At 37.5% G+C, this 15,446-nt stretch overlaps 1 protein-coding gene across 6 annotated transcripts in view; it reads left to right on the top strand.

Annotated features, from left to right (window-relative positions):
• Positions 1 to 15,446, top strand: part of CCDC91 (coiled-coil domain containing 91) — a 115,288-nt gene that overhangs the window by 84,940 nt on the left and 14,902 nt on the right. For 4 of the 6 annotated variants that reach the window (XR_005956725.1, XM_041485965.1, XM_041485966.1 and 1 more), the window contains one exon: positions 4,945 to 5,058. Coding sequence is in view for 4 of the 6 variants with exons in the window: in XM_041485965.1 (XP_041341899.1) it covers positions 4,945 to 5,058 (114 nt within the window). In the remaining 2 variants the exon portion in view is untranslated. Of the gene's footprint in view, positions 1 to 4,944; positions 5,059 to 5,908; positions 5,982 to 9,996; positions 10,100 to 15,446 lie in introns of those variants that run through there. The other 2 variants (XR_005956724.1, XM_041485968.1) reach the window with 2 other exon arrangements.

The following is a 15,446-nucleotide window of genomic DNA, read 5'->3' as shown; positions in this document are numbered from 1 at the left end:
TCCTCAAAGCTCTTTGTATTTATGATATACAGAGCTTTGAGGGCATTGTCAGTTAAGGGAATACAAACTATTATGTTTATCAATCTCTCTTTGTCCACTTGTTATTTTTTTCATCTTTTACAAGGGTTGCAGAGTCCTGTGGAGGAGTCAGAATTTGAAATATTCCCTCTATTCTGTTTCTGAAGTACTTAGCAAAGTGGCATATTTTTTAATGTATTTTCAGAAATAACTTTTTCCAACCCCATAGGATTTTGATTGGGTGGGTCAGTGCTAATCTTTGGAAGACAAAATGGTTTTTCAGTAACAGGCTTGTTGTAACATTGCTCTTTATGTTCAGTATTTTGTGGACTTGTACAAGTTGTTGGGGGTTTTTTCCTCTAAATCCCAATACCTAACTAATTGTCTGTTGATAACATGGTATCACACAATGCTGGAGAAGAACTTGCTCCTCAAAGGAGCTCTTCTCCTCTTCCTCTTGCCTTTATTGCTCAGCTTCCAGTGGGAGTGTGTGCTTACATTTCTCTCAAGAAGGTAGCAAACCATCATTTTCAGTTTTACTTCTTGTTTTTCAACCATCTAGCAGAAACATTAGTGTGGCCAGTGTTTGTGGAGACACATTGAAAGAAAATTCTGTGTAATCTTGAATGTGTGAGGAAGGACACAACTCAGCAGGACTGAGTGGAAAGAGATCCCTGCCATTAGATGAGTTTATTTTTAATATGCTTGCAAAGTCTGGAAAAGGAATAGTTCACAGCACACAGACCTTAACCATGTCTGAGTTCAGAAGTAGATTGTAGTAGTTTGTAACCACAGACATTATAATTTGAGGGTTACTATTTTCTGAAAAACCACTAACATTGCAGTCTGTGGTTGCATTTCCTAGATAAAGTTTAGTACTGCCACCTGATCCTTGTGTGGAAACAAAAGAATTTTCCTATAAAATTGCAAAGCAACATATGGCTTGTTTTATTTTTTAAATACTGTCTGGAGTTCTCTGGTGTATCGAGCACACTGCTTTTTCTTTCTGTCTTCGTACACATTTATATGTTGTGATTGTGTGGTTGTCATTTCTAATACGTGGTTGACTGTGATTTGTCAATTGAGTATTTGAATATCTGTTTTTATTTTTGATTAGGTATTCTTAATCTTCTAACTGGTGTCATGTCAAGCACATGTATAGAGAGTCACGTAACGAAGCCAACTTTTTGACTATAATTTGGTACTCCAGCCACTGATCAAATATGTAAAAAAAAATAAGGGGAGGAGAGAGAGGAATTGCACCTCAAGTGCCACTTTGTGGAGTGTTCTTCCTTACCTTCTTACAGGAAACTGGGTTTTTCCATTTTCTTGAGTCCATTAAAATAGCACTAAGAGGCTCAAATAACACTCTACCCTTTCTAGTTAAAGATGAAATAAAGGCCAATTTTTACCTTTGCAACCAAAATCTAAGTTAGGATAGTGTCTAAAGGTAGATATAGCATTAGAGGAAAGAGCAAAGAGATGAAGGAAAAGTAGACACGTGCTGAGAGAATGTACCTGCAGCTAAGGCTTTGTTCAACAGTAATAGGTGATATCTGAATTTAAATACCTTTATATTAGTTGATAATTTGCTCTAATGGCAGAAATAGAGCAAAGACAGACAGTAACTGAGTACCTAGAGGAGAGCACTTAGTGGAAGGTTGTATAAAAGAAGTGAGGATTCTTGTCACAGAAGGAAAAACTATTATCAATGATTAAGATCAAAAGGCTATGACTGAGTTGACTAGGGAGCTGTTGTCCAGTGTTTGCTCTTTGAAGACTTATGAACTGAGTGCAAGGGATAAAAGAGTTTTCTTTCCATTTATTGATATCACAGCAAAGCTGTCTTTTGACAGTCTCGAGTGTCGTAGTTTCACAGGACTCTGTGTTTGCCCATTTTGAACTGCAGGTATGGGACAGTGCAAACCAGGAGCATTGTCAGAGGTTGTAGGGGCTGGTTTTTAAGACATGACCTCTGAAGAAAGCTGTGTATTTTATGGCACTGTTTCATTTCTCCTGAAACCAGTCAGCGGGGTAACATTTCAGCTCAGATGAGAAACAGATATTGGGATCTCAGAGAAACGGATCTGTATGATTCATCCTGTGAATAATCACAGAAAAACCCCAACAAATGAAAAGTGTTGTGGACAGCTGCCAGCAGTCTGCTAAATCCAAACGCTGGGATGAAGTCCACTAAAGCAGGAGTCTTTTTGTGCAGTCACATGAGATTGTCCTGTCTGGTGGCTACAGGATCTGTCTGGTGACAGTAAGTGTTGAGATGATTCTCAGGTGGTAACAGGAGGTGATCAGTGTCTGAAAGAGAGAATTGTTTATAAATTGGGAAGATGCATCAGCACTTAATGTGGTTAACTAGAATGTGGTAGATGAATCATAGTCACTTAGGTTGGAAAAGACCCTTAAGATCATTGAGTCCCTTAACCTCACACTGCAGAGGCCACCATTAACTCATGTCCCCAAGTGCCACACCTACACATTTTTTAAATACTTCCAGGGATGGTGATTTAACCACAGCCCTGGAGACTTGTGCCAGTACCAGCAGAAATGAAAAATAATTCTTTCCAATTTTACTTTTTCTGTTTTAATGTCAGTGTAATGAACCAGTGTTGTACCATAAGGGTATTGCTACTGGTTTCTGTTTTCTTCCATTTTATTAATAGACTTGTAGAATTTAATTATGTTTTTATTTGTACTTTATAGCCCAAATACTTATTTGGACTATGTAGTGTTTCAAGTATCTTATCAAGGATACTTAACATACTTCAATTGATTGTAAGTGTTTTATGGGTGTAAAATTTTCTAGACATTAAGATATAGCAGTTTATCAGTTCTGTAATTTGCTTTGAAGAGATTAATGGGATAAGTTATGGGATTTTTTTCCATTCTAACACAAGACAGTATTTTGGGACCTTTTGACAAATTAAACTGGCATGAGAATATAATTATAAGAGCAGCATATTTCTGTAATATGTAATTTTCTGCTACTTTTTCTGTTAGTCTTGCCAGAGTTCTGTAGTGAAAGAAACCTTTTTCTCAGGATTTTTCTTTGGTAAACTGAATTAAAACAGAAAAAAATCATAATCACTTTTCACAACTGATTTTCATGTGTACTGCATTCCAGAACAGTGGGGACTACATAGTTACACATTTTAAATTTGGGATTTTAGACTTTTTCTGCTATAAAAATAGCAAAAGTGTAGTTTTGCAGAAACTATTCCATTTTGGCTGAAATAGAGCAAACAACTAAAGGTAAGAAATAGAGCTTTCTTTTTCAGTTGAATAACTTCCACTGAAGGGACTTTAAAAAAAGAAAAAAAAAAGTTTGATCCAATTTGGTGGATTATTCATTTTGTACACTAATAGCATATTGTAAAATGCCACTCTTAAATGTACAGATGAATTATGCAACTTCATAAATATCTTCTATTTCCAAAACCTTAGAACTCCACCTGTCCTCCAGCCAACCTTCCCTACTCCCCCAAATCCAAGTTGTAAATAAGTATTATAAAAAGTCTGTATTACTCTGCAGTCAAGCAAACCTGTAAACAAATCTGTGGGTAATGCAGTGTTATGTCTAACCAGTGAAGAGTAATAAGGAATCCATTTATATTTACCTTTGATTTTCTAAAAGTTTTGATTTAAAAATTTTAAAAAATCATAAGTCATGTATGTGAATAAATACACTACAAGTCATGTCGTGTTCCTGTTTGAACCACTGAAGTTTTTTTCCATTTCCTGCTTAATTCTTCAGGTGCACCACTAGAGTTTCTGTTTCTTTGAATTTGGAATGTCTAGAACAAAGGCATAGGAATTGCCAATTTCTCTCTAATTTCTGAGGCACTCTCCATCTTCCTCTTGATCTCCCTGAAAAATCATTTAAGATCATGTGATTACTTTTACTGGGTGCTGTTTTTGCTTTCTGAAAATGTTGCATTTTCAGGATTTATAGGAATCTGAGTCTTGTCATTTTGTTCTCCTGAATCTTGGAAACAGAACACTTGGATTAATAATGTCTTTACTTATTCCATGCTTGGCTTTGGGAAGCTGGGACTTCAGTTTTGGGACAGTGACTTTAGCCCAGCAATTTGCTTCCTTAACCAAATACTGCAGGTGATAGGGATGCTTAGGAAGTGGTTCCTGGCATTCTCTACTGTGATGCATTTGATGGAGGGTAATGCTAATTTAGGGGAGTGGGTGGGCATCTTTTGCTGCTTTTTACTGCTGTGTACAGAATGTCCCTGGAAATTCCCAAAGTTTGGAAGCAAATTAACAATTTTGACAAGTTTTTGTATAAGTTTACATGAAGCTTTGATGACTTGTATCACAGGTTAGAAACCGACTTTGGTTCAAAATGGCATCAGGGGAGGTTCAGACTGGACACTGTGAAACTCTTCTTTAGAAGAGGGTGGTCAGACACTGGGAGAGGCTTCCAGAGAAAGCTGCTCATGCCCTAAGACTGTCAGTGTTTCAGAGGCTTTTGGAGAATCCCTTAATAATTTAATTCTTGGGCCTGAAGGGCTCAGGCAGCTGGAGCAGATGATCTTGTAGGTCTCTTCCAGTTGAAGTTGTCTGGCCTGATAACAGCACCTGGTAAATCCCTGCCATCCCTACTCCTGATGGAAGGTAAAACCTGAATTGCTTTATTATATTCAGCTCTCAGGGAACATTGTATTTCTGTTAATATAGCTTTAAATTGATTATTTATCTCTTTTTTTTCTCTCTCTCTTATTTGCTCTTTAATACTGAATTTATCAATTTTTATGAAGATACTGCATACATTTAGGATAACTATAACTGGGAAAAGAGTATAGTGGCAATAAAAATTTAGCAGGAGGAAAAGGGAGGACCTTTTATCACATTTGTGACTTTTTTTTTTCATATACACTTACATGCTTTTCTTTTGGAAAGGAAATTGTCAAGGAAGCATTAATGGAGGAGCAGAAACGAAGTGAAAAGGCAGTCGAAGAAGCAGTAAAAAGGACAACAGAGGAATTGATGGAGTATATTAAAGAGCAGAAGAGGGTGAGTTACCATAACCATAATGGGTTTCATCATGAACTGAGAAATTGATAAAGTTTGCTAAACCTCAGACTTCTCTTAAAATTCACAGGAAAACAGAATCAGGAGTTAGGACTTCAGATCCTTCACTCATTTTTTTCAAAAAGTTTGCTATTATACCTTTCTTCATGTATATTTGTAGACTTTTAAGTCCATCACAAGTTGAAAAGCAGACATTAATGGTTCAGTTAAAATTTATAGCATTTCTTATTACATAAAGTAACATAAAGATGGGGCATAAATGCTGTCTATCAGATTTAAATTGTGATCTGAGCTCAGATCATAGAAAACATTTCAGTACAAATAACAGATGCTATTTTATGTTCACAAATGAACTTTATTGTGCAGTTTTTATGCACACAAAGGCCATTAATTTTTTCCTCTCAACCCGTATTATCTGAGAACCTGAAAATGTACTGGTATTCTATTAAGTGTGATTTATAGTTAGTGCATTGGTCTTTTTATGAAATGTTGCAATGTTCTGAAAGTTGTTTTCAGATGTTCTATTCATGCTATATCCTGGCAGTTTAATGCTTGTGTATAAACAGTAAAATGTAGCTCAAGGCACTTTGATTTGCTTTCAGTAGGAGGAGAAAAAAATAACACACTTCTCCCCTTTGAAGCACTTTATAAAAACATAAGCAAAAAATAATTTTTAAAAACCTCTTTCATATGGCAGTAGCAGCCTGAGATCAAATTTCAGTATTCTCAATAAACAAAATCACTCAGCTTGAATCTAATTGGGAATGTTGTCCCGAGAAGGAAGTAGAAATAATGAGTTTGGCCTCTGCTTCTATATTCCCTGCTTTTATAGGTTAAATAATACTGTGGGAAATAGGATTTGCCTTCAGAAGTTTCACTCTGCTACTAGTTAAGATTGCAGTTGGGTGAGTTCCTTCCATTGTGCTGTGTGCGGAGACATTTCCTTTTAGCAGGATTTGTTTGATTTGGAAAGACAGTTTAAACAGAACCCAGTGCAAAACATGATCCATAAGGATGTTTGAGCATATCTGAAGTCAGTTATTTATGAAGGATAAGCTGTGGGGAAGGTGAAAGTAAGTCTACTATTAAAATGACTTATCATAACTTATCATAAGTGTCGTAAATGAATGGGTCAATAAGGCCTGCAGTGCAGATATATATGAAAATATCACCTTCAAAGAAACACAATCTTTGGTTTATCTGGTAGGAGCATAAATTCCTTTCATTTCATAGAGCATATTCAAATATTTCAGCCAACCTTTTTCTCTTTTTGATCAGTTGACACATATCCATTAATTTTTAAAAAAATCATACATAAGGGGAGAACTAGACTTTTCTGGCATAAGATTTATAAAGACTGCCTGGATTCAGGTTGGAAGTGAAAGACTTGTTTAACTCCAAATCATGAAGCATAATAGCTTTTATATAATTACAGAGACAGAGGAAATGATCAAAACTCATACACCTGTAAGAGTATAAATATACTTTATGGACTGTGCTAAGTAGCAGCTTATGTAAGGAATTCCTAGAATGCACTCAGGGAAAATGCCTTGTCTAGCATTTGAAGAGGTTTTTTGGGTTTTTTGATTGACAGGGGCATCCCAGATACAAACTGGCAAAGCTGGTGGGCACTGTGTGTCATGATTGTTTTGAAAATCTGTTTGTAGAACCCTTCAAACCATGGGCACAGCAGTATTTGTGCTTGGTTAGCAGGGGATTATTTGAATTAATAGAAAGTTGCTTAACAAAAAGCAACAATATCATCATGCTAAAATGCTGACAAGAATAAATGTAACTTCTGTATTGCAGCCAAAAAAGTCACCAAAACCAGGGGAGGATTTGTTGGCATGTCTTTCCACCTTCAAAAAAAGAACACTAAAGCTAAAAACAAGAGGGAAAAAACCCAAAAGAAAAAAAATCCCTGTGACTGAAACAGGTATTTTCATACGATAAATAAAGATGTGGCATACATTGTAATTATGCCATATGAACCCAGGTTTTTACAGATATATAGCACTATGTTGGTAGCAGTTCTAATTATATACTGCAGTCTTAGTTTTATTTTTTCTGTTCTATAATTAATTGAGATTTTTATAGTAGAAAAATGGGGATTTTTTAATGTTGCCACAGCTAACACCTTAAGAATGTGGATATCTAAGATGTGAAGGAAATTTCAGTCAGGAATTTAACTTTTTGTGATGTCATGATTATCTCATAACCACCACCATTCCAAAGCAGGTGTCAAAACTCAACTGGAGCCAGGCTGTCCTGTCTGTTCAAAGACATTTTCCACAGCTACCAAACTTGTAGAGATTTATTTCAACATTTGTATCACCTTGAAGAATCTGTCTGAGTCAAATTCAAATGCACATGTTAGCCAGAATTGTTTTCCCCAGAAAAGGTCCATCCACATTATGTCCAGAAAGTTGTTTATTTTAATTGCCTGGAGGTATATTTGACTGTGCAGTCTTGCTTTGCCTTCATCTGCAATAAATATCAGGAAGGCAAAACAATGCTTCAGGTTATTGCTGGTGGTGTGGACAATGAGGTGAAGGGTAGCACACAGATAAAAAGGCACTTGTCTTGGTTTGGAAAGAGTGTCCCCAGAGGGAGGAGTGGTTGTGGAAGAGATAAGGAAAAATTAACAGAAGACAGCTGCTGTACAGATGACAAATAGAATACAATTTGCTTGGTGATCCAGGACAGCACTGAAGTCAGGCTAAATGGCAAGCCACTGCTTTCACTTCTGTCATCCAAATAAACATTATTTTTGGTTTGGATTCAATGCATATCATGTGCCATAGAGCTCTATCTGCGACACAGATGTAGAGGGAAGCAAAATCTTTCAGTTTGGTTAGAACTGAGTAAAGAAGCGCTTGTCCTTGAGTATCCAAAGTCCATCTGTTTTGATGTAAGCTCAAGAGTCACAGACCTGTTTATCAGTATTGTCTTTTGTTGCCTGATGTTCACCGTGCTGTAACCTCTGGCCCTGTGTTGTGGTTTCTGGTCACCTGAGTCCTCTGGAAGCACCCAGCCCTGTGAGGAGCCCCAGCACACTGATTGCCCCAAGATGCACTAATTGGCACATTCCAGCCCCTCAGACTGCGCCTGCCTCAGTGAGTGCAGGAAGTGCTTGCCAGCTTTTTGCATTAATTATTTAAAAATTCTAGTGTTTGTTTTTATACTGAATGCTTGTGGAGGTACCTTATATGAGGTAGTACAGCTCTGGGGGGTTTTAAGGATGAATAGTGTTATTTTGCTCAAACATCTTGCTGATGTGGTGGAATATATGTACATGTCTATACATAGGCTCTCACTTGTAGGTGTATGCATCCACATTTCTGTTTGTTGCCTGGACATCAGAGCAAGGAGTAGAGCCTAATGTCCTGTAAACTCTGGTTTAGAGCTCCCAAACCCTGATCCCTGGGCTACACAACAGAAGCATGGCAGTGCCCTTCCCTGACCTGTACAACTGCATTGCTTTTGCAATATTTTTGGTTAAAATCTGATAAATGGGTACATGCTGCTCTCTTAGGAGTAAAAAGACAGGCTGGGCCTACCCCTGCTCCACTTCTTATGGGCTTCACATGGGGCTTTGGCCCATTTACTTTGGCCCATTTACAGTTTGCTTCAGCTGGCTGCACTTTCCCAAAGTGCAGCTTGTAAGAGCTCCAAGGAGCTTTCCCATATGTTGTTTCCTCCTGAACGTGATGCAGTTCCAAGCTTGACTGCAATTTTGGAGGTGTGTTGTAAGCATTCTAGCCATGTGAGCAAAGGAGAAGTGCGACAATTCCCTGGTAAAGTGGGGTCCAGATCACAGCTTTTCCCTCATCCTTTGCTTGCCTGTTGTATCCTCTCACTGGGCCAGGATGTGAAGGAGGTGCTGCCTGCACCTGATGGTCCAGGGAGCTGAAGAGGGAAAGGCAAGAATTGCTTTAAGGTAGTAAGGTGAATTTTCAGAATCCACTGGTCTGAGAGAAGCCAAGCCAGCTGACTTAAGAGAGCAATGCTTCATCTCTGAACTGAAAATAGGTTTGAAAATAAATAGTAAAATAGCAGATAAGTAATATCTGAATAAAATAATATTAGTGTTGCAGTATATGAATCTCCTTGCTTCTTAATCTTATTTTGAGGCTGTGTGTTGGCCTTTTCTTTGCATTCATACTGTGAACCTACAGATGTGCAGTTTTCTGTAACTCCTGCTGTTCTATGGAGACAATTCCTGAAATATATTTACATTTTATATGACTGGCTGAGATTTTTTAAAATTAATTTGCACATAGGAAGTAAAAGACACAAACAAACTTTATACTTTTTTTTTCTATTAACTGAATGAAAATATTGAAAGCTATGTAATACTGACTTAAACAAGTATGGCTGTTTGTCAGGGGACATCTATACAGACCAGAATGTCACCCAGAGAATTCCGGTGGAGCTTTGTATTTCCAGGTGTCTCAGAAAAATTCTGATGATCAAGGCAATTGATTGATCACTGCCGTACTTCAAACTAAGATTTGTATCCAATTATTTGTTGTTAGAAAGGTCAGGAAATTCTTTTCTCTGCTTCTTATTTTTTCATACTTGGAAAGTATTCTGGCTCCTTGAACATAATCTGCAAGTGTTAAAAACTTTCAACAAAGTTAAAAACTAAGTCTTGTTAATTCTAAAATCACACAAATGTTAGGAAGTGTTGTAGAATAGAGGTTTACAAAAGTATTCTGTTATAATATTCAGGTTTTGCCTGTGCTGCAGGTTGCAAGTTGTTTATAAATGTCATAGTTCAGTAATTTACTGCCTATTCACTTCAACTGAATGCTTAAAAATATTAATTAAATATGTTTCATTTATTTATTATATATTTATAGCAGACAAAAAAGTGATCTAGTATTATTGTGCCTAATTGATTTTTGTGACCATTAGCTGTACAGAGATAAAAAATAATTCTTGAAGTTGGTATACAAAGGAGAAAGTAAGTTGCAAGAGGAAAAGTTTTCTACCAAATAAATCATGTGCCGAATAGGTTATTTAAAGAACTCCTCCAAATCACAAAGATTCACTTCATGAGGTGAGTAGCTAGCCAATAAGCAAATTTTAATTTTTCCTATTTACATTGACATTCATCTCCCCTCGGGAAAATCTGCTGCTTGTTTTCTGACAGCAAAGCTGAGGACATTAATCAGTCACCTTTTGTCTGCTAATTGTACACAGTTCTTGTTGGCTTTAAAGGACGTATTTCGGCCTGACAGGAAAAAACTACGTGTTAGGGCTTGAGTAATCACTGGAATGACAGATCTGTTTTTAATGCAGCCCCTGTTTCCCTGAAGGTCAGACACTTGCCATAAATGCACTCCCATCCTGATTTAAGGGTCGGACTCTGAGAGCAGAGATGTCACCATTATAACAAAACTCTCTGTACTACTGTGTGTTCCCATATGATTTGTGCAGCTGTGCCTCATAACCTTTAGAAGAAAACAGAACTAAACATTTCTCTGACTAATGTTTACCAAAATACTGCAGAATTGAGCATAGCCAAAGAGAAACTTCTGGGGGTTTTGTGTTTAATAGATAATTTTTTCTGATACTACAGAAAACAAGGGCCTATTTCAACCACAGTATTTATATTTAAGAATCACTGGCAAGCTGATAAAAGCAATGTCTGTCTCACAGGAAAGCAAAAAAACCCCAACAAGTTTCTCTTCTAATTTTTCATAGAGGAATTACCCCTTTAGTTTGGTAATAATGCAGGTGCTTTTGGAAAACAGAATTCCAGGCTCATCCCAGGGATGTGTGGGATGTGCCAGGACAGGCAGCTTGGCTCTTTGCCACATAACCAGAGGAACCAGAGTTATTTTTGCTCTTTTCTGAAAAAGGACTTGGAATATTTGGAAAACACTGTTTTATTCTGATAAAACACCTTTATAGAAGGTCAGATTAATCCAGGCAAGAGCAAGTCATACCTTTTCCCACTTTCAGTGGGATTATTCTGCAGTGCAACAAGAATTTACCACTTGAAAGGGGAGCTGTGCATTTTATTCTGTGCACAGATGCAGTGCAGTAACAATGCTTTTGAAGGGAAGAAATATAGTGACCGAGTTATATCCAAGACAGCAGGACATATCTGACACAATCTGACAGTAAATCAGATTAAAACTGCTAATTTCCTCCATGGTTATCCTTGTTTTTCAGGGTTATTTCCAATAGCCTACTGTGTTTATGGAGTGTATTTTGTATGCTTATTTTGTCTGAAGGAAGCAAGTAGACCTTTGTTTCCACCTTTTGAGTAGGCTTCTAACTGATACACTGATCTTTGGGGTTTGTTGTGGTAGAAAATCCCATTTTAGGGTTTTTTTAAGTGGCATGTGCTATGTTTCATAATTAAATATATTCATACAGATCTGATTTATCACGAATGCACTTTTAGAACTTCTTGGGGGTTTTATGTTTGATTTTGTTATTTAGCAGCAAAGTCTATATAAATATATTGTGAAAGCACCTTTACCAATACAGATTGTGGAAGGTGATCTGTTTTACAATTGCTATAATCTCTGTTATATATGTAGATTTTTTTTCCTTAAAATGTGAAGTATTTTCTGTGCAATTTCCTCATCCTTTGATATTTTAAGAGAAGATTTTATGATGAAAACTAATGTCTTACATTTAGTTATTTAAAGTAAAGACTGAAAAAGAATACATGAAGCTCAAGTTTAATTAGATTTATCCACCTTGTGGAGGAGAGGCTGCTGCAAATTCATTTGGGTTTTCAAATTGTCTGAGGAATTGTCTGTAATTCACTCCTGAAATCTGACCTTATGAGAAGATGTGTGCACCTCTACATAGTTACTCTGTTATTCATCCATCAGAACTGTCATAGAAAATGGTCAATTTTCTTAAGTTTTTCTTAAACAAACCTGACTAAAAGGTCTGCCTTTACATTTCAAGTGATGCAGTTGAAATAACATTTTAGTTCTTTACAATATTGGCATAAATGCCTTAGTTATCCTATAGGTCATATAGTCATTATAAAGACCTTGTGATTTATAACCCTTTTTGCAGTAAGAATTAGATCAAACTAATTTGGAAGGTCAGTACAGCAGAAGAGAAATAAGATGTCTGTCTGGTGGCTGAAACTGGCTATGATTGTAAAAAAGGAGTTGAAACCAATTTTGCTACCAGAAAACACCTTCAAACATCAGTTTAATTGGAAATAACTGTGGCTTATTGGCCCCTCTTATCAGACAGAAAAAAACCACCATGCTTTTTCTTGCTATTATTTTCTAATTTCCTACTTTCAAAGGTGACTTTATTGTTTTAGAAAAATCTATATGTAATTGGTGTTTCTGCCACTGAGAAAGTGTCAGGAGGCTGGACTCATTTTCATCTTACCCATGCACCAATCTTCATGCTTGTTGTCCTAACTGCAATCAAAGCAAATTTTTAAAAATAAAAAGTGGTTTAAAAAGCAGTTTGGCTTTCCGTCCAACTAAGAATTGACATAGAGTTCAACTACTGGTTATCTGTATTTTGTCTTTCCTGAAATTATTGAATTGGATGCTTTCTAGACTTCCTTTATATGGGTAACATCTCTGTTTAGATGAGAAGTCCTTGACCTTCTGTTGTTGACTGCACTTTTGTTTCCTCTTTGTGCTTCCATGCATCATGATAACTCCTTTTATGATACATCTACTGAGAGTAACCATTGCAACTCCACAAAATCTCCTCTTGAAATGTGAATCCTAATGTAGCTTTAAACCCAAGAGCTCAGATTCTTCGGGTGCTAATCTCATTTGGATTAGAAATTACTGCTTTTGCTTTATTTAAATTGCCTAATTTTTTTCAACTGTGCACATCCAGTATTTATTTTCTTTTAAGTAAATTTGCTCAATTATTTTATTTCTAATGAAGTAGATAGTTACACAACTGACATGATGATGAATGGAAATAAAATAAGAAATCCCTATACCTGCCTTTCAGAAAAGTACTTCATGTGAATGTGAAACTATTGCTTTGAAAGGCTTCTAAATTACCTACAAATGTCTTGAACAGAAAAGAGCTGTTCCCATATAGTACTACATTAACTTCAGTAACTAGACTGGTATTGTAGTTACTGCAGGTTATTCCATCTAATAGTCAGTTTTTTAAATTTTATGGTTGACTTTATGGTTCCAGCAGGAGTGCTGATGTGATTCCTGTTGAGGACTGCTGTGCTTGCATGGTTAAAATGTGTCTGCTGCAACCATTTTTGGCTCTTGCTTAGAACAGTAATAAGGATCCAGCACTCTGCCCTCTTTCTAATTCCTTACTCTAGGAGAGGCACGAAGAGCACACAAATCTGCTGCTTTCAGACCTGAATCACAGAATCACAATGGTTTGGTTTGGAAGGGACCTGGGAGGTCATGTTGGGTTCCAACCCCCCCACCATGGGCAGGGACCCCTCCCACTGGATGACCCAGGGCACCACCCAACCCTGCCGTGAACACTTCCAGGCATGGAGCATCCACAGGTTCTCTGGGCAACCTGCTCCAGGGTCTCACCACCCTCTGATTAAAGAAATCCATTCAGTCTGCAAATCAGAGTGCTGTTGGTTAGGCCATGAATTGACACCTGCTTGGTCTCACTTTGTTATTCACATTGAGGGGCTGATTTTAAAGATTAAGCTTGGAATTCACTCCATTTATTGGGTAGCAGGCTAGAGTATGTTGTGTCTTATATTATTCAAGTTATCATTGTGTGTTAGTGGTGGAACAAGTCCTTGTACCAATTCCTGGTGCACCCTTTCCTATGTCTCCTTGGTAAATTGGCTGCTTCTTCAAATTCCTTACCCATGACAGGTAAATTGTTAGTCCCTGGTTTGAGTCATGGGTGCAGTCTGCTTCCTGAGTCAGATCAACCCAGATTCCCAACCCAGATTCCCATCAGGGATTGAGTGTCCTGGAGCAGTGTTTATATTAGAAGCTCCATCCATCCTGTGTAGATCCAGACTGCAATTTTTCCCATGTAGGGGATAGTTCCTATGCATCATGAGACATCACAGACGCTGGGATTAGGATAGGCAAGGCTGACTATTCCCTTCTCTGGCAAGAGATCCCAATCCCTTACCTGGAACAGGGGCTGTATTTTACATTGCATCCCTTACTCTAGATCCATCTGTGTGGAGAGATTACAGAAGGCTAGAGATTTGGGAGAGAGAGAAGGAAAAACTAATAGCTGGAGCAACACACTCTCACCTTGAACGCAGTGTTTAGGAAAAGAATGTGGGAATACAAGAGATAACTTAAAGAGATGCTGGTAGGAGGTGTTCCAGTAACAGAGTTCTGATATTAGTATGTCATATCTCTGTGAATAGGAAGGGTCCCACCTGAGATGGGAAATTTGTAACTTACATTACAAATGAGTGACATCCATTTATTGATCCATTCGTGTTAAATCACTTGCAAAATCCTGTATCAAAACCAGGGAATTTAGTTTAGAACTCGTGTAGGTAAAGCTTATGCCCTTAGGCAGTTATTATCAGAACTTTGATATGTGTTACTGTTTTGCAAGTGTGCTTGATTTCAAGAGTCAAGCACAGCTTTCTTCTGAAGGTTTATTATTTGAAGACAAGTGCAAGTGAGAGAGGTTACAAAAATCAGTTTCTTTTATGTTATTAATCTCAAATGAGTGATTTTTTTGCCTTTTTTTTATAATACTATATTTTAATGTGCCTTAGAATAAAATAGAGTGTCATTACCATTCTTGTTGCTGAATGTTTGGTTTGGCATTTGATGCAAGGCCTCAATTGCAGGCTGACGTGCCAGCAGCTGAAGCTGAAAACAAGACTGCGGTGGGCAAACTCAAGATTTAATTTCAGAAAGAGTGTTTATATTTTCCCTGGGGCCCCATTAATGGGAGTCCAAACCCTAAACGTTACCACCAACACATTTTAACAGACCAGTTTCCCAGTTTTTAAAGTGTGGTGTCACCTTGAGTATTTTTCTTTCAACTTTTTCCCCCCTTCTTCTGACTTTTAAAGAAAAGCAATGAAGTTGTATCATTTTTGGCTGAATTCAGTGTCATGTTTGGGGAACATAAATTTCTGTGTAATGCAACAAAGTGGCATTCAGAAAATATTTAGTCCTATCTTCTGTTTCTGCACCAGCTATTTTAATAACTCGGCTGCTGCAAGTTACCAGTGCAAAACTTGGTGTTACTGCAGAGCTCACCACCATCCAGTGTGTCCGAGGGGTCCCCACGGTGATGTCCTGGATCCACCTGATGTCAGGACATCTGTGCCATGCCCAGGATGAGCTTGTGACCAACAGGTCTACTGATGGGGTCACTGAGAGTTCCTTAGCTCAGTTTCCTGCTCCTTCAGCTGGGCCTGTTTTGTGGCT

This window comes from Pyrgilauda ruficollis, unplaced genomic scaffold (assembly GCF_017590135.1).
Source record: "Pyrgilauda ruficollis isolate IOZ18807 unplaced genomic scaffold, ASM1759013v1 scaffold73, whole genome shotgun sequence".
NCBI lineage: Eukaryota > Metazoa > Chordata > Aves > Passeriformes > Passeridae > Pyrgilauda > Pyrgilauda ruficollis.
This window is presented reverse-complemented; position numbering and strand designations above follow the sequence as displayed.